The 22,919-nt window shown below is 43.9% G+C and overlaps 1 protein-coding gene across 9 annotated transcripts in view; it reads right to left on the bottom strand.

Moving 5' to 3' along the window:
* Window positions 1–589: 589 nt before the first annotated feature.
* LOC109908918 (echinoderm microtubule-associated protein-like 1) overlaps window positions 590–22,919 on the bottom strand; it is a 34,369-nt gene continuing 12,039 nt past the window's right edge. For 2 of the 9 annotated variants that reach the window (XM_031796039.1, XM_031796041.1), the window contains exons 3-23: window positions 19,721–19,853; window positions 19,357–19,461; window positions 14,212–14,234; window positions 11,318–11,447; window positions 10,727–10,876; window positions 9,842–9,911; window positions 9,670–9,684; window positions 9,435–9,545; window positions 7,774–7,869; window positions 7,403–7,537; window positions 7,173–7,272; window positions 6,830–6,984; window positions 4,439–4,564; window positions 4,092–4,292; window positions 2,652–2,719; window positions 2,360–2,448; window positions 2,099–2,196; window positions 1,907–1,994; window positions 1,716–1,811; window positions 1,309–1,439; window positions 590–1,085 (exon numbers count right to left, since the gene is read on the bottom strand). In XM_031796039.1, the coding sequence (XP_031651899.1) occupies window positions 960–1,085; window positions 1,309–1,439; window positions 1,716–1,811; window positions 1,907–1,994; window positions 2,099–2,196; window positions 2,360–2,448; window positions 2,652–2,719; window positions 4,092–4,292; window positions 4,439–4,564; window positions 6,830–6,984; window positions 7,173–7,272; window positions 7,403–7,537; window positions 7,774–7,869; window positions 9,435–9,545; window positions 9,670–9,684; window positions 9,842–9,911; window positions 10,727–10,876; window positions 11,318–11,447; window positions 14,212–14,234; window positions 19,357–19,461; window positions 19,721–19,853 (2,246 nt within the window). In that variant the 3' untranslated portion in view covers window positions 590–959. Of the gene's footprint in view, window positions 1,086–1,308; window positions 1,440–1,715; window positions 1,812–1,906; window positions 1,995–2,098; window positions 2,197–2,359; window positions 2,449–2,651; window positions 2,720–4,091; window positions 4,293–4,438; window positions 4,565–6,829; window positions 6,985–7,172; window positions 7,273–7,402; window positions 7,538–7,773; window positions 7,870–9,434; window positions 9,546–9,669; window positions 9,685–9,841; window positions 9,912–10,726; window positions 10,877–11,317; window positions 11,448–14,211; window positions 14,235–17,916; window positions 18,040–19,356; window positions 19,462–19,720; window positions 19,854–22,919 lie in introns of those variants that run through there. The other 7 variants (XM_031796043.1, XM_031796044.1, XM_031796042.1 and 4 more) reach the window with 6 other exon arrangements.

Raw genomic sequence — 22,919 nt, 5'->3', positions numbered from 1 at the left:
GGTCAGTGATCAAGAACATTGTCTGTTTACCTAGGGGTTACAGAAGAAAAAACATGACTTCATCCATATGATTGAAGCACAGAGGGCAAAGCAAATAGGATCCCGAGGAGACGGTAATCCTCTGAAACAGCATTAACATGACCTTCTTCCTCTTTGCTAATCAGGCACGTGTTGACAGGTCACCACCACGTCAGCCTCATGACCAATAACAACAGGCTAGGACTTGACCCTTCAAACAAATAGGTTACACGGGATGTTATTGTCGTCAGCATGTTGACTGTCTAAAGCGAACAGCGGCAATACACAGCAGGGGTCACTTCTGAAAATACAATGAAGTACGTATTCTCTAGGCATGTGGAAAAAGCCTAGGGTGTAAATGGGAAACTTCTGTATGTTTCATTGGCAGGAAGTGACACGAGTACACTGTAGTAGATTGACTACATACCGGTAGCACTAAAGCAAGTCAGAAGATGGTTTGCAATTGAACATTACATTCAACATCATTACCTTTTAAAGTCGCTGTACACCGTTTGAATCACTGCCTCTGGTAAATAGCTCTTTAAATACAGTATCAGAGAGTATTCAAACATGATTGGGTTAGAAACTTTATTAACAAAACGAAGGCAAAGCACAGCTTAAGCTTACTCCTAAATATGTATTAAGTGCTAGGTGCCACACCACCACAACACAGTTAATATTAGAATACCACAGCCACTCAGATATACCTCTATAGACCTTTGCAACATAAATAGCAGCTACAACTGTGTTTAAATAGCCTTAAAATAGTCTCGACATGCTTATTCTCTGAAGTCAGTGCCCCACCTAGTGGCACCTCAGGACAGTACCATCAAACATATGTGCAGAGAGGAGAGGGTTAAAGGTGGGTGTTTTTATAGGCACAGCATTGCTGCCCTCTGGTGGGCAGGAGGCGACGGTGGAGACTGATGCTGCAGGGTTGTCTAGGCGACCACCCACTGGAGGATGCTGGTGTCCTTCCCTCCGGTGGAGATCAGGTGACTGTCGTCGTGGAGAAAGGCAACGTTGGTCACATGGCTGCTGTGGCCACCATAGGTATGGCTTGGGGCCTGCATGTCGTGACAAGGAGGGAGAAGGGAGACGGACACAAAAGGTTAACAATTAATTAGAAAAATCCTAACTTCCACTTCATAAAAAAAAAAACATTGATTTCTTGGAAGGGTTTCCCCCTGAATGATTAACTTACATATGTTTAGATGCAAACAGGTTAACTTAAGTGGATGAGAAAACACTCAAATAAAACGTATAAGGCGTAAATGACGACAAGCGTACCCTTGGCTGGGAGCAGGGGTTGGAGAACAAGTGCACTTTGCCAAAGTCGTCAGCAGAGGCCAGCAGGGAGGAGTCATGTGACCTGCACACGGCGTTGATGTCCGTGCCGTCAGCACCGTCAGGCCAAACGCCTAGATAGAACCAGTGATATAGCAGTAAAACAAAATAGGTGGGTAGACTGTTTACTTGCGAACCAAACCAGCCCAGAGGCAGGAAACAAGAGACTCCACTTGATACAACTGCAAAGACTAACAGCTCCATTTTAAAGTGGTTGGACTTGAGTGACCTGAACTGAGTGTAAAGAACTCAGTGAGTTACAGTTGAAGCATATACGTTTCGTTTCTTGGATTTATAAAGCTACAGTCTGGTTTTGCCATCATTACCCCAAACAGGAAGTGGTAACTCACCAAAGACACTGAAGCCTAGAACACAAGTGGAGGTTGCCCACTCCACATTACGAACTAGGTCCATGCTCGTCACATGTTTTCCGCTTGAAGCTTCCCCTTTACCACAAACAGAAGACGAGATTGAATGTACCACAACACAACATAGACTACAGTTGTAGACAGAGTTATCCGTTTGGACAAAAGAGGCTCACAGAATAGGATCTCGTAGTCTCCTGAGTTGGTTACGATGTATTGGCTGTCGACGGACCAATCCAGATGGGTGACAAAACTGGAGTGACCCTAAAAAAAAAATTTTTTTTTTCAAATCCCCAAAATGTTAGTGTAATAGTTCAGAAAATAGAAGGATTTAATTTTCCATAAAAGGGATTGTCTTTCTTACTTACAGTGCATTTCCCCACGCGGCTGTACTTCTTGCCATTCTCCATCACGGCATAGATGTAAACAAAGTTGTCATGGGAACCTACGGCTAGGAAGTTGCCGTCTAAAAGCAGGAGAGTTCTTTTTTTAATGGATGTAGGAGGTGGAGGATAAGAATACTGTATAATCCTGTACTGTTTTGTTCAGACTTATTGGAGCCAACAATGTGTATATTTAAGTTGGGATACACAGTATGATATTGTAAATGACGGTGTCTTGTACAGTACCTGGGGAGTACTTGATATTAGAGATTATCTCGTTGCCATCAGTGTGCATGAACACCAGGTCTCGGGTGTCAGCGTCCAGCACCAACCACCTACAGACACACAGACAGGATGAGGAAGTATACTGTAAGTGAGACCATTTGATAGTATCAGGGGAATGACACCATGTACTCAAATTCCATACCAAATCCTTCATCCTGTCTAAACGAATTGGGGACATGTGCCGTTAGCATTTCATTGTCCAATAAGAGATGATTGGTAAGCCAATGTGTGAGGGTCTGAGGATGTACAGTACCTTCCTGTCATGGTCCCCACTGCCAGCACAGCTCCACTGGGGTGGAACCCTGCACAACGCCCTGGGTCCTGGGGAACAGAGGGAGACATGGAGGATCAGCAGGACTGCATGGTGCACCATCACATACAAGACACTCCTGTACTCCCTGTTCACCCACGACTGCGTGGCCATGCACGCCTCCAACTCAATTATCAAGTTTGCAGACAACACTACAGTGGTAGGCTTGATTACCAACAACGATGAGACGGCCTACAGGGAGGAGGTGAGGGCCCTCGGAGTGTGGTGTCAGGAAAATAACCTCACACTCAACGTCAACAAAACAAAGGAGATGATCGTGGACTTCAGGAAACAGCAGAGGGAGCACCCCCCTATCCACATCGATGGGACAATAGTGGAGAGGGTAGTAAGTTTTAAGTTCCTCGGCGTACACATCACGGACAAACTGAATTGGTCCACCCACACAGACAGCGTGGTGAAGAAGGCACAGCAGCGCCTCTTCAACCTCAGGAGGCTGAATAAATTTGTCTTGCCACCAAAAGCACTCAAACTTTTACAGATGCACAATCGAGAGCATCCTGTCGGGCTGTATCACCGCCTGGTACGGCAACTGCTCCGCCCACAACCGTAAGGCTCTCCAGAGGGTAGTGAGGTCTGCACAACGCACCACCGGGGGAAAACTACCTGCCCTCCAGGACACCTACACCACCCGATGTCACAGGAAGGCCATAAAGATCAAAGACAACAACCACCCGAGCCACTGCCTGTTCACCCCGCTATCATCCAGAAGGGCGGTCAGTACAAGTGCATCAAAGCTGGGACCGAGAGACTGAAAAACAGCTTCTATCTCAAGGCCATCAGACTGTTAAACAGCCACCACTAACATTGAGTGGCTGCTGCCAACAAACTCCAGCCACTTTAATAATGGAAGAATTGATGTAAAAATGTATCACTAGCCACTTTAAACAATGCCACTTAATATAATGTTTACATACCCTACATTACTCATCTCATATGTATATACTGTTCTCTATACCATCTACTGCAGCTTGCCAATGCCGTTCTGTACCATCACTCATTCATATATTTTTATGTACATATACTTCATCCCTTTACACTTGTGTGTATAAGGTAGTAGTTGTGGAATTGTTAGGTTAAATTACTCGTTGGTTATTACTGCATTGTCGGAACTGGAAGCACAAGCATTTTGCTACACACGCATTAATATCTGCTAACCATGTGTATGTGACAAATAAAATGTGATTTGATTTGAAGTCAGGACACTTACTATGGACTGATGTAAATACACTAAACAGCTAGATGTTGTTTCATGTGCCTTTGTCATTACAGCAGAACCAACTACGTCAAACTACAACTCTCTTCTGGAAGCTGGTGTATATTCAAAAGAGACTAGCTACAGAGAAGAGTCGGAAGATTGAGAACCTCGATGGTCTTGCTCCAGAGAGGCTGATGGGAGTTGGTGTCCCATAGGTGGACCTGCTTGTCCTGGCCACAAGTCACAAACTGCTCCATGGAAGGATGGATGTCCAGACCCCACAGCTCATCTGTGTGACCCTGAGAGATTAAGAGAGGAGGCGAGAGAGGTGAGATGATAGAGAAAGGGTATTGCGTGTGCAGAAAAAGCAAAATGGAGACCGATGAGGAAGAACGGTAAGAGAGGAAGGGAGAGAAGAGGAATATGTGGGTTATAAACAGGTAAAAATAGATATATACTTCCTACTGAAGCGTAGGAAATAACTAGTTACAGTGGAAATTGAGAGGTTGTGTACCTGTACTATAGGGTTGAGTGTTTCAGGGAAAGAGCCTGTAAGGACGGTGTTCTTGGTGGTCCCCACTAACAGCTCCCCCTGCTTCCCCTCAGTCACGGCTCTCACTGGCCCAAACGCCTCAGGCACCTGAGAGAGAGGACACACGACAGCAACAAGCATAAAACTATACATCTCATCGGTCATTCTCAAGTTGCATTACGACTACCCAAAGGACACAGACACTACCTACCGCTCAAAAGTTTGGGGTCACTTAGAAATGTCCTTGTTTTTGAACAGACGACTCACAAGTCCTCAACTGGCAGCTTCATTAAATAATACCCGCCAAACACCAGTCTCAATGTCAAGCAGTGAAGAGGTGACTCCGGGATGCTGGGTCTTCTAGGCAGAGTTGCAAAGAAAAAGCCACATCGCAGACTGGCCAATAAAAAAAAAAGATTAAGAAGATGGGCAAAAGAACACAGACACTGGACAGAGCAACTCTGCCTAGAAGGCCAGCATCCCAGGGTCGCCTCTTCACTGTTGACGTTGAGACTGGTGTTTTGCGGGTACTATTTAATGAAGCTGCCAGTTGTGGACTTGTGAGGCGTCTAGTTTGAGAAACAGACACTGTAATGTACTTGTCCTCTTGCTCAGTTGTGCACCGGGGCCTCCCACTCCTCTTTCTATTCTGGTTAGAGCCAGTTTGCGCTGTTCTGTGAAGGGAGTAGTACACAGCGTTGTGCGAGATCTTCAGTTTCTTGGCAATTTCTCACACGGAATAGCCTTCATTTCTCAGAGGAAGAATAGACTGAAGAGTTTCAGAAGAAAGTTCCTGGTTTCTGGCCATTTTGAGCCTGTAATCGAACCCACACAATGCTGATGCTCCAGATATTCAACTAGTCTAAAGAAGGCCAGTTATAATGCTTCTTTAAATCAGAAGAACAGTTTTTAGCTGTGCTAACATAATTGTAAAAGGGTTTTCTAATGATCAGTTAGCCTTTTAAAATGATAAACTTGGATTAGCTAACACAACGTGCCATTGGAACACAGGAGTGATGGTTGCTGTACGCCTATGTAGATATTCCATAAAAATAAATCTGCCGTTTCCAACTACAATAGTCATTTACAACATTAGGGGGGGGGGGGGGGGGGGGTGCCCTAGCCCTCACCCTCCGATCCAACAGGTCCCAGACGTGCTCAATGGGATTGAGATCCGGGCTCTTCGCTGGCTATGGCAGAACACTGACATTCCTGTCTTATAAGAAATCACACACAGAACGAGCAGTATGGCTGGTGGCATTGTCATGCTGGAGGGTCATGTCAGGACGAGCCTGCAGGAAGGGTACCACATGAGGGAGGAGGATGTCTTCCCTGTAACGCACAGCGTTGAGATTGCCTGCAATGACAACAAGCTCAGTCTAATGATGCTGTGACACACCGCCCCAGACCATGACGGACCCTCCACCTCCAAAATCGATCCCGCTCCAGAGTACAGGCCTCAGTGTAACGCTCATTCCTTCAATGATATACGCGAATCCAACCATCAACCCTGGTGAGACAAAACCGCGACTCGTCAGTGAAGAGCACTTTTTGCCAGTCCTGTCTGGTCCAGCGATGGTGGGTGTGCCCATAGGCGACGTTGTTGCTGGTGATGTCTGTTGAGGACCTGCCTTACAACAGACCTACAAGCCCTCAGTCCAGCCTATGTCGGACAGTCTGAGCAAAATTGGAGGGATTGTGCGTTCCTGGTGTAACTCGGGCAGTTGTTGCCATCCTGTACCTGTCCCGCAGGTGTGATGTTCGGATGTACCGATCCTGTGCAGGTGGTTACACGTGGTGTGCCACTGCGAGGACGATCAGCTGTCCGTCCTGTCTCCCTGTTGCGCTGTCTTAGGCATCTCACATTGCAATTTATTGCCCACATCTCCAGTCCTCATGCCTCCTTGCAGCATGCCTAAGGCACGTTTACGCAGATGAGCAGGGACACTGGGCATCTTTCTTTTGGAGTTTTTCAGAGTCAGTAGAAAGGCCTCTTTAGTGTCCCACGTTTTCATAACTGTGACCTTAATTGCCTACCGTCTGTAAGCTGCTCGTCTCTTAACGACCGTTCCACAGGTGTATGTTCATTCATTGTTTATGTTTAATTGAACAAGCAGGGGAAACAGTGTTTAAACCCTTTACAATGAAGATCTGTGAAGTTATTTGGATTTTTACAAATTATCTTTGAAAAACAGGGTCCTGCTTTTATTTAACAAACACTTGGTCTTTCTAACCGTCCTGTGCTAAGGAAAAAGTCAAGGGAAGTAATGACCTCAGCAGCAGTCTGGATTTTGGCTCATATAGAGTACAGCATGTCCTTATCTGCATAAGGTTTACTCATCCTTCAGAGTCACCCACACCCTCCTCTCTCACCTCCATCTCACTCTGCTTGTTATAGTCGTGGTCCCAGAGCACCATCCTGCGGTCCTTCCCTCCACCGGACACCAGTGTACCGTCCTTCAGCACACACAAGGAAAAGATCCCGCCCTCATGGGCTCTCGCCACCACCTGGCTGATCCGGTTCCCACCTGTCAATCACAAACAGCTGTCAAATAATATGCTTCAAGGAGGGACGTTTGAGGTGGACTTGTGCGATTGGTACTTTATTCTTAATCAATTGCTTTCATGAAAGTAAAGAAATGGATGTGTGAATTGAATGAATGATTGCAGAGCACTGAATTATGGAGGCTGAGAAGGTGATTGTCTTCAAACAGACCTTTGGCCCAGACGAAGATGTTCCCACTGGAGTCTCCTGTGATGGTGTCTCCGTTCTCAGCAAAGGCCACACACAGCACGTACTTGGGCTTCTCGTTTTTCTGGGAGAAACGGTTTAACAGTTCTGTTATAATTCAATAAGTACTTTGTGTACACAATATATATTTTTTTACGGTTATCAGTTGTAACAGGAGGCAGAAGTTAACAGTTGTATTTCGGTCATCGACATACCTCAAACAGCCCCTGGCGCTTGGTGAGAGTGTTCCCGTCCATGGTCCAGAGGTTCAAGTGGGACTTCCCACAGGTGACGATCAGGTTGGCGTCCATGGGGTGGAAGGCTGCGGCCAGCACTGAGTCATTGGAGCACTGAAGGGGATGAGAGGAGAATTCGACCCCTGAACTTGCAGACAATGGTGACTGACTGCACCACAGACAACAACACTTACTCATACCCAAGCCTACACTGCTGACGCCTTCACTTTTCTTTATTTATGATAAGCGATCAATCAAGACTAGTCATTATTGCAGTGATACACCATGCAATACCAAGGAAAGCAGCTCCCCTCATGCATACTGTAGTATAGTCTGTGAGGATTCATCACCTTCACATCCGCCAGCTGCTTCTCCTTCTGCCAGTTCCACACAGACAGGATGTGGTCATTGGCGTCATCGACGGCACAGAGATGAGCACCACCATTCTGTTGAAGCACATATACATCTCATGTCAATAAATAGCTCTATTTGTTTCAGACAATTTATGGATATTTAACATATAAAAAGGTGCATTCGAAAAGTATTCAGACCCCTTGACTTTTTCCACATTGTTATTTTACAGCCTTATTCTAAAATGGATTAAATTATTTTTCCCCCTCAATCTACACACAATACCCCACAATGACAAAGTGAAAAGAGGTTTTTAGAAATGTGTGCAGATTTATTAAAAACAAAAATATCACATTCACAAAAGTATTCAGACCATTTGCTATGAGCTCAGGTGCATCCTGTTTCCATTGATTATTCTTGAGATATTTCGACAACTTGATTGGAGTCCACCTGTGGTAAATTCAATTGATTGGACATGATTTGGAAAGGCACATACCGGTCCATATAAGGTCCCACAGTTGACAGTGCACGTCAGAGCAAAAATCAAGCCATGAGGTCGAAGGAATTGTCCGTAGAGCTCAGAGACATGATTGTATCGAGGCACAGATCTGGGGAAGGGTACCAAAAAATGTCTGCAGCATTGTAGGTCCCCAGGAACACAGTAGCCACCATCATTCTTAAATGGAAGTAGTTGGGAACCACCAAGACTCTTCCTAGAGCTGGCCTCCCAGCCAAACTGAGCATTCGGGGAAGAAGGGCCTTAGTCAGGGAGGTGACCAAGAACCCGATGGTCAATCTGAAAGAGCTCCAGAGTTCTTCTGTGGATATGGGAGAACCTTCCAGAAGGACAACCCACTCTGCAGCACTCCACCAATCAGGCCTTTATGGTAGAGTGCCCCGACGAAAGCCACTCCTCAGTAAAAAGCACGACAGCCCACTTGGAGTTTGCCAAAAGGCACCTGAAGACTCTCAGACCATGGGAAACAAGATTCTCTGGTCTGATGAAACCAAGGTTGAATAATTTGGCCTTAATGCCAAGTGTCACGTCTGGAGAAAACCTGACACCATCACTACGGCAAGGCATGGTGGGGGCAGCATCATGCAGTGGGGATATTTTTCAGGGACTGGGAGACTAGTCAGGATCGAGGGAAAGATTAACAGAGAAAAGTACAGAGAGATCCTTGATGAAAACCTGCTCCAGTGCTCAGACAGAGGCGACGGTTCACCTTCCAACAGGACAACAACCCTAAGCATGCAGGAGTGGCTTCGGGGCAAGTCTCTGAATGTCCTTGAGTGGCCCAGGCTTGAACATATCTCTCTCTCTCTCTCTCTCTCTCTCTCTCTCTCTCTCTCTCTCTCTCTCTCTCTCTCTCTCTCTCTCTCTCTCTCTCTCTCTCTCTCTCTCTCTCTCTCTCTCTCTCTCTCTCTTCTAATAACCTGTTTTTTCTTTGTCATTGCGGGTTAGATGTAGATTGATGCGGAAAAAACGATTGAATCCATTTTAGAATAAGGCTGTAACGTAGCAAAATGAGGAAGAGGTCAAAGGGTCTCAATGCATAGTATGCTGCCTATTGTCATGGAACATGCCTTTAAAGTAATAATAATTGACTATGAATGACTTCCCAAAGTTAGGTCTGTAATCACGTTGTGGAGCGCTTACCGACTTGGAGAAGGCCACACAGGTGACCGCCCGGTCAAAGACGCCCATCCCAATGACATGCAGGGTATTGAGACTGACCGAATCCCACACACGCACATGAGGAGGCAACAGCTGAGAGAGAGAGTGGGTGTGAGAGAAAGAAATTGGATACAGTGTATTACAGTGAAATATATAAGATGGCCATAAGAGGACATAACAGGTCATTACGTCAGAATGTGTTGATTTTAAAATGTACCTTGCCCTCTAACAGCTGATAATGAAATTAAGGAAAGAGAGAGAAAGAGTGCGTCTGAGAGAGAGAAATTGAAAACTCCGCAGCCATGTACATACTACTGTGAACCACAATACGATTCCCAGAAGAGGTCATTCCTTCAGAATAGAAGAAAATGTTGATTTTCTAAATGTACCTTGCCATCTTTGGAGGTTCCGGCGACTTGTCCAGTGGCTATGGTGACCATGTCTGGATGGATGCCTAAGCTGTTGGGAAAGACGCACAATGACAGTGACGCGGCCATAAGGCTATGCTAACCTTTCCTACTTGTCCTCTGGGGACTTCTTGTTTGTTTTCCAGTCTCTGTACTCAATGGCTTGTAATGCGGTCCCAGTCAACTCATTTATTCAGCCCTTCATTATTAACAGTTAATAATACTTCAAAAAGGGAAAAAAATGGGGCCCTACAACAAAGACACTGGTACAAAGGCCCTTGAAGAAGTACAAGTGTTGTGATGGTACATAAACTTTCATGAACGCAATTCTACATTATTATAGCCACACTGAAAACATTAGTCTACAATACAAATGAAAAAGTAAGCTGGTCAGGCACATCAAAGAGTTGGCTGTAGCCCAACATATATGACAATGATACTGTGCAAGTAGGATATTACCATATACAGCCCAACCTTTGTTTGCACAGGAGACACTGCCTCAAACAGGACCTGATTTAAATAGAGTTAGTTTATCCTGAATCAATGTGTCATTTAAGGAAGTTCTCTTTGCACAGTAAGCCTTGGAAAATGCTAATCTACCTTGCCTCGGTTTCAATCAAATGACAGCTGATGATAATCAGGTGACACTGTGAATGGCATACAGTGAGCAATCACATTTAGCTAAATTTATAACAAATGCCCTTTTGCAAAGCCTATCACGTGCATTGCGGCATCACCCTCCGCAGTGGAAGCTAAGGCTAAGAAGAAAAAGGTACATTTCCTGAAGAAAAGTTGTGTGCTTGCGCCGGTCAACCAAAGGTTATGCTAGTGGGAGATGCTGAACTAAGCACACTAAACTAGCCTTACCATTTGACATCGTCGTTGTGGCCCAGGTAATGTCTCTGCTGCTGTTCCTCCACATTGTAGAGCACCACCACGGAGGCATTGAAGTAGACTATCTCCCCTGTGGGGAGCAGGTAGAGGTTGGAACGGCAGTCTCTGCCCCTGTACCCATACCTGGACAACCGAGGGTTTAAGGACCACAACAGTAATCCTGTCTGAACAACCATAGTGTTGAACAGTAGGAGGCTGATGCTATCTCAGAACTTACAAACCAAAGACGTTACTCTCCAGGGGCCATAAACACAAGTGATCAACCATACAAAATAGTAAAGTGGTCTTATATTCTTGTGTGACGTCAGTAATGCAACACTGAAATGTCCTTTCTGAAAATGTGCATTATACTTCTATAGCCATTGTCCCAAACCAAGCTTTCCCTGGTTCATCTGGGGTGTAATCATTCGTCCAACCCTAGCAAACTGAAAATGTGCAACAAAAACAAGTTTGTTGGAAACATTCAGGTAGGTCCCTTCCTGTTTTGTTCCGTTTAGTTCCTAGTGAATACACCCCTGTATGCCTAGCAACATTACTCTTTGTTTGTCAGTGACAGAAGGATACACCCACTGCAGTTTGAGCTTGTGCTCAGGCAGCGCCCCCTTGTGTTCCAGGCTGTAGCTGTCCCTCTTCTGGTCAGGCATGTGCATGGTGACTGGCCGACCCCTCAGGAACATCCTCACATAGCCATCCTCTGACACAGGAGAGGGGGCGAGATAAGAACATGAAGGGGAGGGATTTAAAAAAAAAAGTTTTTATGGTGAAACACTCTATACCGTTCCTTGCAAGCGGTAGGTAGTGAAATGTAACAGCCTTCTGAACATAAGCAATACATTCTGTTCCCCCACCCATGTAAGAGGCAGGATTTGTGCATTGAAATCACTGAGGCAAAATACAGTGAATTCGGAAACTATTCAGACCCCTTAACTTTTTCCACGTTTTGTTATGGGCGGCAGGTAGCCTAGTGGTTAGAGTGTTGGGCCCTGAGCTGACAAGGTAAAAATCTGTCGTTCTTCCCCTGAACAAGGCAGTTAACCCACTGTTCCTAGGTTGTCATTGTAAATAAGAATTTGTTCATAACTGAATTATTTTATTAATTACATCACAGCCTTATTCAAAATGGATTCAATTTTTTTTTTCCCCACTCATTAATTTTACACACACACACAATAAATGACGAAGCAAAATTGCTGCAAATGCATTACAAATTAAAAAGTATTTCAGTCCCTTTATTTAGTACTTTGTTGAAGCACCTTTGGCAGCAAATACAGACTTGAGACTTCTTAGGTATGACACTACAAGCTTGGCACACCTATATTTGGGGAGTTTCCCCCAATCTTATCTACAAATACTCTCTAGCTCTGTCTGGTTGGATGGTGAGTGTCTGGTCTCTCCAGAGATGTTCGATCGGGTTCCATTCTGGGCTCTGGATGGGCCAATCAAGGACATTCAGAGATTTGTCCCAAAGCCACTCCTGCTTTGTCTTGGCTGTGTGCTTAGAGTCGTTCCTCCAGTCTGAGGTCCTGAGCGCTCTTGAGTATGTTTTCATCAAGGATCTCGCTGTACTTTGCTCTGTTCATCTTTCCCTCGATCTAGTCTCCCAGTCCCTGCCGCCGAAAAACATCCCCACAGCATAATACTGCCACCACCATGCTTCACCGTAGGGATGGTGCCAGGTTGCCTCCAGAAGTGACGCTTGGAATTCAGGCCAAAGAGTTCAATCTTGGTTTCATCAGACCAGAAAATCTTGTTTCTCATGGTCTGAGACTCTTCTAGGTGCCTTTTGGCAAACTCCAAGCGGGCTGTCATGTGCCTTTACTGAGGAGTGGCTTCCATGTGGCCACCACCATAAAGGCTTGAATGGTGGAGAGCTGCAGAGATGGTTGTCCTTCTGGAAGGTTCTCCCATCTCCACAGAGGAACTCTGGAGCTCTGTCACCTCCCTGACCAAGTCCCTTCTCCCCGATTGCTCAGTTTGGCCATGCGGACAGCTCTAGGAAAAGTGTTGGTGGTTCCAACCTACTTCCATTTTAGAATGATGGAGGCCACTGTGTTCTTGGGGACCTTCAATGCTGCAGACATTTTTTGGTACCCTTCCCCAGATCTGTGCCTCCACACAATCCTGTCTCGGAGCTCTACGGACAATTCCTTCGCCCCCATGGCTTGGTTTTTGCGCTGACATGCACTGTCAACTGCGGGACCTTATATAGACAGGTTTGTGCCTTTCCAAATCATGTCCAATCAATTGAATTTACCATAGGTGGACTCCAATAGTTGTAGAAACATCTCTGTTCATCAATGGAAACAGAATGCACCTGAGCTCAAATTCGAGTCTCATTGCAAAGGGCCTGAATAATTATGAGTACTTATGTACACTAAAATGTCTAAAAACCTGTTTTCGCTTTGTTATAATGAGGTATTGCGTGTAGATTGATGAGGGACAACATTTATTTAAACATGTATTTAATCCATTTTCGAATAAGGCTTTCAAAAACAATAAGGATTAAAAAAATAAAAATATTCATCCATTTTAAAATAAGGCTTTAATTAACGTAACAAAACGTGGAAAAAGTCAAGTGGTCTGAATACTTTCCGAATGCACCGCATATAGTTTTAGTGTATGTCATTTCAAACTGTTCTGAAGCTTTGCAGATTTTTTTTTATTTGAGGCACTACAATTACTCAGGGTACCCCATAATACCGTCTCTCTTGGCGGACATGACATCATGTAAAAACGAATTGCGGTTATGGTTTGCATTATAGTGCTGCGGCGAGTCAACTGAGCTCAATAATGGAGCAGTGTGCTGTGCTCTCTGGCTCTGACCATGCAGCTCTGCGGTGCCTAATCATTTACCCAAGCACTCAGAGGACAAGGGAAAATGCAGTTAATTGGCTTGTTAAAAATGAATACAGCCCCCAACAATAACAGACAGGCTATTGGTTGTTGTTTATTGGGCATGTTCATTCTTTACTTCAGTGCTCCTGTTTCATGGATTTCCGTATAGTAACCTGGTAAATGCTTATTGGTTATGGGGCGGCAGGTAGCCTAGTGGTTAGAGTGTTGGGCCTGTAACCGAAAGGTTCCTAGATCAAATCCCCGAGCTGACAAGATAAAAATCTGTGAATACTGTTCTGCCCCTGAACAAGGCAGTTAACCCTCCTAGGCTGTCATTGTAAATAAGAATTTGTTATTAACTGCCTAGTTAAATAAAAGTTTACATAAAAATGCTCAGTGCCGGGAAATGTTTTTGTTTGCATTTAATTAATTATCTTAGGTACACTGTATTCTTTAGTCAAACTGAGGTATAAAAGGTTGCCGAGTATGGTAGAGGAATTACACACACACACACACACACACACACACACACACACACACACACACACACACACACACACACACACACACACACACACACACACACACACACACACACACACACACGCGTGTGTAAGACATACCTGCATTGACAGCGCATTCTTTGCTGAAACAGAAAAAAAGAGAGAAGAGAACAGATATCAGTGTACGACTGGTGACTGTTAAGACACTGTGTGAGCAGTTGACATTTCTGAGACGCAGTTTAACTCCTGCTGCAATGGACTAAATGATTCAGTGACCTCATCCTTTATTCCTGACCTCCTACTTTCAAAAAATGTTTTTATCCACAGTAGAATTACAGTAGAGCCCATTTACGCCCATTTATGCACGTTTAGCATTATCCAAATAGTGCTGCAAGATTAAAAGCAGTAGTTCATACCGTAGCGCATATAGACAACATACAGTATTCACAGACACAAACACAATGCGGAAGGGAAAATACTGTATCCATGATGAGATAGGGGTAGCCGTAAATACAACTGGTGCCATGCCGAGAAATGGAAAAATAAGGAGAGTTATTGCGAGAGAGAGTGGTAGAGAATGAAATAAAGAACAAGAGAGAGTGACAGAGACAACGCGACAGTCAATATCCTATAGAGTGGCCTCTCCAGCACTACCCGACAACAGCTGAAAAGTAATGAGTTTCTGTCAAGGCCACTGACAGATTGCCGAGGTAGGTCAGTTTGAGAGTACCATGGCAGCACAGTCACAGGAGTGATGATAAGTAAGATAAGAGAGACTCTAGGAGAAACAATCCCTCTCAGTTTGTAGGGAACATGAATGGCATGAAATAGCCATGAAGGCCATCTTAACCATCTGAAAGTATAGCGCAGTAGGTTATTCAGTTTGGAGGGAGACTGTGGATACAATTACAATACTACTGAAGATTGTTCTTTGACAGCTTGCTTTATTCATTCTTGCTATTCAAACTGAAAATGTATTGAAGTACATTTGGGAGAACCAAAAAAAAGTTTGGATACTCGCAAGGCACACACACACCAAGTACCAATTTTGGTCAACAGACTGAGAACATAAGTAGACAGTGAGGATTTTATATTTCTGTCCTTGGCAGAGCATTCATTCACTACAGTGTATTCCATCTGGAGACTGGTTGTTTGTGGGGCAACCCGAGACAGCCGGGGAAGGGCTCTCTTTAAAGTGGCCAAGAAAATACCTGTTTGTCTCCCTGCCTGCGGCTTTCAAAAAGAGGAGAGGCCCTGTTGTGTCCAATGAGAGACACTGAAAGATCCAAAGCCACGAAGGCATTTACATAGTGATCATTTATGAGCCGTGTGTTTGCTACTTGTTTTAATGAATTGAAAAGAAACAATCTGTACCATTTGGTACAAGATAGTTACATATTATGTTGAATTCTTTGAAGTAAAGTACCAGAAAATACTCTATCGCCTAGCATCATTATCGAGTAAATTCCAGGTGCTACCGGAATACAGAGAACAATACATCCAGAATGGCCTTCTGTACAGATTGTTGTAGCTTTACATCATTTTGCATAGACTTCACAAAGAGTAAGACTACATTCCACATGGAAAACGAGAGGACATGGAACGTGTGATACGATTGTGTTGTCTCAATTAGTAAAATACATGCATGTTGGAGTCTGTACTGATGTGAACAGTTGTCTAGCATAAAGCAAACAGAAATTGTGGCCAATAGTGTAGTGGTCTTGCGGTTTGAGTGTTTCGGGCAATTACTGTATGGTGTTGCAGCAGTGGAGAGAGTGGTTTTAGTCAAGTCCCTGTGCACTCAGACAATACGGTTGAGATTTTCAGAGCAAATGAATGCTAGGCACCCAGTGAGCTGTGTTATCCCGGGCGGCGAAGTGATTGAGAGCATACTGTATCAAACACTGTATGACAAGTCAGCATAGAGAGATAGAAAAGTGGTCAAACAGGATATCATGAGCTCTCCCTCAACCAGTATTTGCATGCGTTCAGACCCCTGAATCAAATTTGCCATTCAAATACATGCAATCTGTTCCTCGTCCTCAGGCTCAGCTATACCATCGAGCCAGTCTGCAATCAGGGTGCGTCAGTCGATCCGTGTAATGCACGTGGATGAGCAAAAGTGCCAATCAATAGTCATTCTGCAGAGCAAGAGGAATCAGTAATCCAAACCAGCCACCCACGATCACAATGAAACTGAGGCATTGCAACAGCGAGGGGGGAATGTTATGTAAGCCCCTCTCTGTCATAGAAAATCAAGCCCATGTGGAAAAAATGCCCATTCTTTTTGGTTTGTTGACTCACACACCCGTAATGTAATTAAGGATCTGCCCAAAACTGGAACGGGACAGCGCTCCCTCTAGCCTATTCATAGACGCCAACTCTAGTGTCTATTCACAAAGGTATCTTCCGATCGGGGGGGGTTTAGTTAAGAGCCCCGATGCTCTGTCTGAACGTTAACACGCATCGCTGGCGATACAGTTTTGGTAACATAAGGACCTTATATATGCTATATCAGCAAAAAATAATAATAAAATAAAAAAGGTTGAATTACTACACACTGTTATAGGGTCACCACGCACCCATACTTCCATGTTACAGCACTTGTTTACAGAAAACAGAGCGAAGACACCTGTGCTAATCAGCTATCTGCGTCTCTGAACACCTGCGTGTAAACAGAAGACAGACAACACCAACGTGTTGTCACTGAAAAATACTGCTGCAACTGTGTTAAAACCGGTCCAAACCGTGTACAGTGAGTGTTTTGTGAAATTATTTTGAGGTTATATGAAAGTAGAGGGATTTATGATTCTAGAACCGTAACGCAATTGAGAATCGATTCGCGTCTAGATGGAGTATTTGGTTGTTTTGGCTTCCAGAGCCAATTCACCCTTTAAACAGAACATGCAAGGTCCTTGAACTAAGGAGTCCTGTTAGGCTCCTTTAGTCCAATATTAAGCTAACCTGGGACCATGTGAACTACAAGCCCGACGCTCCGTTTTAATGTTTAGTAACGTTAATAATCCTCGCTTGCAATACGGTTTTTCGAAACATAAAGCCCTCTACTTTCATATCATTAAAATAATTTCACAAATGCAAAATATATACTTACTGTACAATGTTTTAACACAGTTGCAGCCTATATGATTTTTCAGTTACAACCCTTTTCTGGCGTATTTTATCCGTTACACACAGGTGTTCGGAGCATGCTAGAAAGCAAATTAGCACCTCTTTCTTCCATCTGTCTTCAGTAATCAGCGCTGTAACATGGAAATATGGTAACCATAACCCTAACCTTATGAAAGGTGTGTATCAATTTAACTTTAAGTTAAAATATATATATATCTTTGTTGCCGATATGAAAGATAAGGTGCTTTATGCTTCCAAAAACATAGCGCAACAATATGCATTTAGCCCAAACTTTGTGGTTCTTAAATGCGGCAATATGTTACTTTTTGGGCGACCTGACCAAATTCATATAGAAATGTGAGTTATAGATCTGTCACTCATTGAAAGCAAGTCTAAGAAGCTGTATATATGTTCTCTGTGCAAACTATTCGGTTTTTTTCTACCAGGAAATGGCAGAGTGATTTCTGCGTATTGCACCTTTAACAGTTTATGTTGTAAATCACAATTGACCTTTGTTCTGTGCTGCCCCTCCCCAAACTCCACTGAAAATAAAAACATCAGAAGGTCTGCATGACCACAATTTTTTTTTTTAAGTTACTGCTTCCTGTTGGAATAAACGATCCATCCACCCAAAATGGCTTTTTAAACAATCTCCTTCCTAACTGCAAACTGTTTAAGTATAAAGCATTCCTTTACCTGGGTGATCTCTTCATGGTAACTTTTCCGTTAGGTAACAGCACAGTGTTGGCAAAGTGGTTCACAAAACAGAACCCTGTCGACAACTAACAGGCTTCCTTGTTGATTCCGTTAACTTTACTGGGCACTTTTTCCACCAATGGGGAGGCACTTCCTTACTCTGCTGGACCTCCCCTCTGCTCGGTAACCACACCTCCTTTACCTACACCCCTGAAATTTGACACCCTCGGCAGAGTGAGCTCAATGAGGGAGGAGGGAGTGGATGGACTGACTGTATCCATTTGTCTTTCAAAGCTTAATAGCACCTCCATAAAACCAATCAGATATTGTTATCTACTATTCAAACAATGAGCAGGTGTTGGGCGTTTATGTTCGGTACAAGCAACCAACCATGCATTTGACTGTGAATACACTGTTCCATCTTCCTTTACTAATCAACTGTGCCGTGTTCACCATTACTTAGATGTATGTCAATAATGATGCTGTTAAATACAGTAACCTACATAACACTGCACCAGACTAAAATGACGGAAGTGCATGTTAAAAACACATCAGCAGATCTGTATTTCTATACGTATGTGTCAACATAGAGAGATCATATCACCACCCTCCCCGGCTGTCTCCTCTCCTCCCTAGACATTACACATACACGGGTCTAAATGATTCAAGCCAGTCAAACATCCAGCGTGCATTCACATGCTCTCTGCACAGAAATACAACACCATGGTGTGGCACGGCAATGCATCCGTGGTCCATTCACACAAGTGTTTAATGATCCTTTGTCATCTGATCTGAACAGCGAGAGGTTAAAAACAACGATCGGTCTACTGATCAGAGTGTCCTAAATCGGACGTCAACAAAGCCACACCGAGACCTTGGGACCTCTACTGTCAGAATACAATGTCAGCCCGAGGAAGAGCTGGGAAGAACACAGACCCATACCATATGTCACCTGTCTGGGAGAAAGAAAGGGTATTTACAGTATATCTGGCAAAGGAGGCAGATATGGCTGCTCAGGATGTGGCAAGCGGTCTTGATATTTTCCCCAGAGATCAGAGTTGAGCTGTACACCCATTCTCAGATATCGGGTCGACTGTACAGATGTATATGAGGTATGCACAGATGTATATTAGCACGGATGTGAGCTACGGCTACAGATGCCTTGTGGATAAAAGAGGGACATAGTTAACTGTAACACTGAGCAGCCTAAGCATAAACTTACAGTATGTGAGAATGCGGTGCTAAGGTGCTCGCTGCTTTGGTCTTCTCTAGCTAGTGACTACATCATTGTCAGTCAGAGGGTTGCTTGGCTGCACACCATGATCTCTCAGTTAGCCAGAAAGAGCAGGAGTGATTGCTGTGTCAGTGTTTCGAGGTTTAGCTGAGTCAGTGTCTGTGTTTAGAGGGTTAGCGGTATCTGTGCTTGTTTCAAACTGTCACCTGCTCCTGCCACATGCGGAGCTGCTGGACGAGGTGGTTCTGCTTCTGCTGTCAGACACCATCTCCCTCCTGGCTGTGGAGAGACGCTCTGTCGACATGCTCTTTCTGGTGGGGGAGGATAGGTGAGAGGGGGAAGAGGGAGAAGAAAAAGACGAGAGGTGGAAAGAGTGGGAGGGTGAAGAGTGAATAGGGGTATTGAGAGGGATATGAAAGGCAAGACATGTCCCCAGACATTAGTTTACAGTGACTACTGTACAGTAGATTCAATGCCACACTGCCACCCTAAGGTTGAGTTTGGAAATGCACATTAGAAGTATACCAAGAAAAAACAGTATTAGATCCACACATTCGGACAATGTCTTACCTTTTGATTGACAGCGACACTTCCTTTTTGGGAGAAGAGGGGGAGGAAGGGTATCCCCCCATACGTTTCTGCTGGACATAACCATTGCTGAGAGTGAGAGGCTTGGATGGTAAGGCTTGCAGGAGTTGGCGCACTGGCATCAAGAGGGAGAGAATGGTTCAGTAAACAGATGTATGTTGTTGAAGTTTTTGAAAATCGACACTGCAAATTCTTACCAAAGACTACATACAGTAAGTAGTACATGGTTTATCTCCATTGCAAGTCTCATCTTTAAATACACGTAAAAAAATATATATATAGTTTCCTGATCTTTCTTATATCTCTCAGATATAGGAGAGACACTTCAGAACAAACTTCCTTTAGATTTTTCTGTTATTCAATGCGTTTCTATGGGCCAAATTAAATGTTTAAATCAACACATTTTTATATATATTTTTTGATACCTTAAGCTGATTCCAAATCACATAGCCATATGATCCTTGGTATGACCATCTTAAAACAATTCCCCCTGGCTGGTAACCAACTCTCCACGCCTTGTGCATCAGGTTGAAAATGCAACATCCTCAGTAGTAGTAGCCTCACATATCGAGCTTCTAGACTCTCCTATTACAGCTAGTACAGTTGAAATCGGAAGTTTACCTACACCTTAGCCAAATACATTAAAAACTCAGTTTTTCACTATTCCTGACATTTAATCCGAGTAAAAATACCCTGTCTTAGGTCAGTTAGGATCACCACTTTATTTTAAGAATGTGAAATAATAATAAATAAATAATAGTAGAGAGAATGATTTATTCAGATGTAATTTCTTTCATCACATTCCCAGTGGGTCAGAAGTTTACATACACTCAATTAGTATTTGGTAGCATTGGCTTTAAATTGTTAAACTTGGGTCAAACGTTGCGGGTAGCCTTCCACAAGCTTCACACAATAAGTTGGGTGAATTTTGGCCCATTCCTCCTGACAGAGCTGGTGTAACTGAGTCAGGTGTGTAGGCCTCCTTGCTCGCACACAATTTTTCAGTTCTGCCCACAAATTTTCTATAGGATTGAGGTCAGGGCTTTGTGATGGCCACTCCAATACCTTGACTTTGTTGTTCTTAAGCCATTTTGCCACGTCTTTGGAAGTATGCTTAGGGTCATTGTCCATTTGGAAGACCAGATTTGTGACCAAGATGTCTTGAGATGTTGCTTCAATATATCCACATAATTTTCCTACCTCATGATGCCATCTATTTTGTGAAGTGCATCAGTCCCTCCTGCAGCAAAGCACACCCACAACATGATGCTGCCACCCCCGTGTTTCACAGTTGGGATGGTTTCTTCGGCTTGCAAGCATCCCCCTTTTTCCTCCAAACATAACGATGCTCACTATGGCCAACAGTTCTATTTTTGTTTCATCAGACCAGAGGACATTTCTCCAAAAAGTATGATCTTTGTCCCCATGTGCAGTCTGGCTATTTCATGGTGGTTTTGGAGCAGTGGCTTCTTCCTTGCTGAGCGTCCTTTCAGGTTATGTCGATATAGGACTCGTTTTACTGTGGATATGCATTGGGGCAAAAAAGTATTTAGTCAGCCACCAATTGTGCATGTTCTCCCACTTAAAAAGAATGAGAGGCCTGTAATTTTCATAATAGGTACACTTCAACTATGACAGACAAAATGAGAAAAAAAATCCTGAAAATCACATTGTAGGATTTTTTATGAATTAATTTGCAAATTATGGTGGAAAGTAAGTATTTGGTCAATAACAAACAAGCAAGATTTCTGGCACTCACAGACATGTAACTTCTTCTTTAAGAGGCTCCTCTGTCCTCCACTCGTTACCTGTATTAATGGCACCTGTTTGAACTTGTTATCAGTATAAAAGACACCTGTCCACAACCTCAAACAGTCACACTCCAAACTCCACTATGGCCAAGACCAAAGAGCTGTCAAAGGACACCAGAAACAAAATTGTAGACCTGCACCAGTCTGGGAAGACTGAATCTGCAATAGGTAAGCAGCTTGGTTTGAAGAAATCAACTGTGGGAGCAATTATTAGGAAATGGAAGACATACAAGACCACTGATAATCTCCCTCGATCTGGGGCTCCACGCAAGATCTCACCCAGTGGGGTCAAAATGATCACAAGAACGGTGAGCAAAATTCCCAGAACCACACAGGGGGGACCTAGTGAATGACCTGCAGAGAGCTGGGACCAAAGTAAAAAAGCCTACCATCAGTAACACACTACGCCACCAGGGACTCAAATCCTGCAGTGCCAGACGTGTCCCCCTGCTTAAGCCAGTACATGTACAGGCCCGTCTGAAGTTTGCTAGAGAGCATTTGGATGATCCCGAAGAAGGTTGGGAGAATGTCATATGGTCAGATGAAACCAAAATATAACTTTTTGGTAAAAACTCAACATGTCGTGTTTGGAGGACAAAGAATGCTGAGTTGCATCCAAAGGACACCATACCTACTGTGAAGCATGGGGGTGGAAACATCATGCTTTGGGGCTGTTTTTCTGCAAAGGGACCAGGACGACTGATCCGTGTAAAGGAAAGAATGAATGGGGCCATGTATCGTGAGATTTTGAGTGAAAACCTCATTCCATCAGCAAGGGCATTGAAGATGAAACGTGGCTGGTTCTTTCAGCATGACAATGATCCCAATCACACCGCCCGGGCAACAAAGGAGTGGCTTCGTAAGAAGCATTTCAAGGTCCTGGAGTGGCCTAGCCAGTCTCAACCCCATAGAAAATCTTTGGAGGGAGTTGAAAGTCCATGTTGCCCAGCAACAGCCCCAAAACGTCACTGCTCTAGAGGAGATCTGCATGGAGGAATGGGCCAAAATACCAGCAACAGTGTGTGAAAACCTTGTGAAGACTTACAGAAAATGTTTGACCTCTGCCATTGCCAACAAAGGGTATATAACAAAGTATTGAGATAAACTTTTGTTATTGACCAAATACTTATTTTCCACTATAATTTGCAAATAAATTTATAAAAAAATCCTACAATGTGATTTTCTGGATTTTTTTTCTCATTTTGTCTGTCATAGTTGAAGTGTACCTATGATGAAAATTACAGGCCTCTCTTATATTTTTAAGTGGGAAAACTTGCACAATTGGTGGCTGACTAAATACTTTTTTGCTCCACTGTAGATACTTTTGTACCTGTTTCCTCCAGCATCTTCACAAGGTCCTTTGCTGTTGT

Source organism: Oncorhynchus kisutch, linkage group LG18 (genome assembly GCF_002021735.2).
Source record: "Oncorhynchus kisutch isolate 150728-3 linkage group LG18, Okis_V2, whole genome shotgun sequence".
Classification (NCBI taxonomy): domain Eukaryota; kingdom Metazoa; phylum Chordata; class Actinopteri; order Salmoniformes; family Salmonidae; genus Oncorhynchus; species Oncorhynchus kisutch.
The sequence above is the reverse complement of the archived record's forward strand: the minus strand, read 5'-3'. Positions and strand labels throughout refer to the sequence as shown.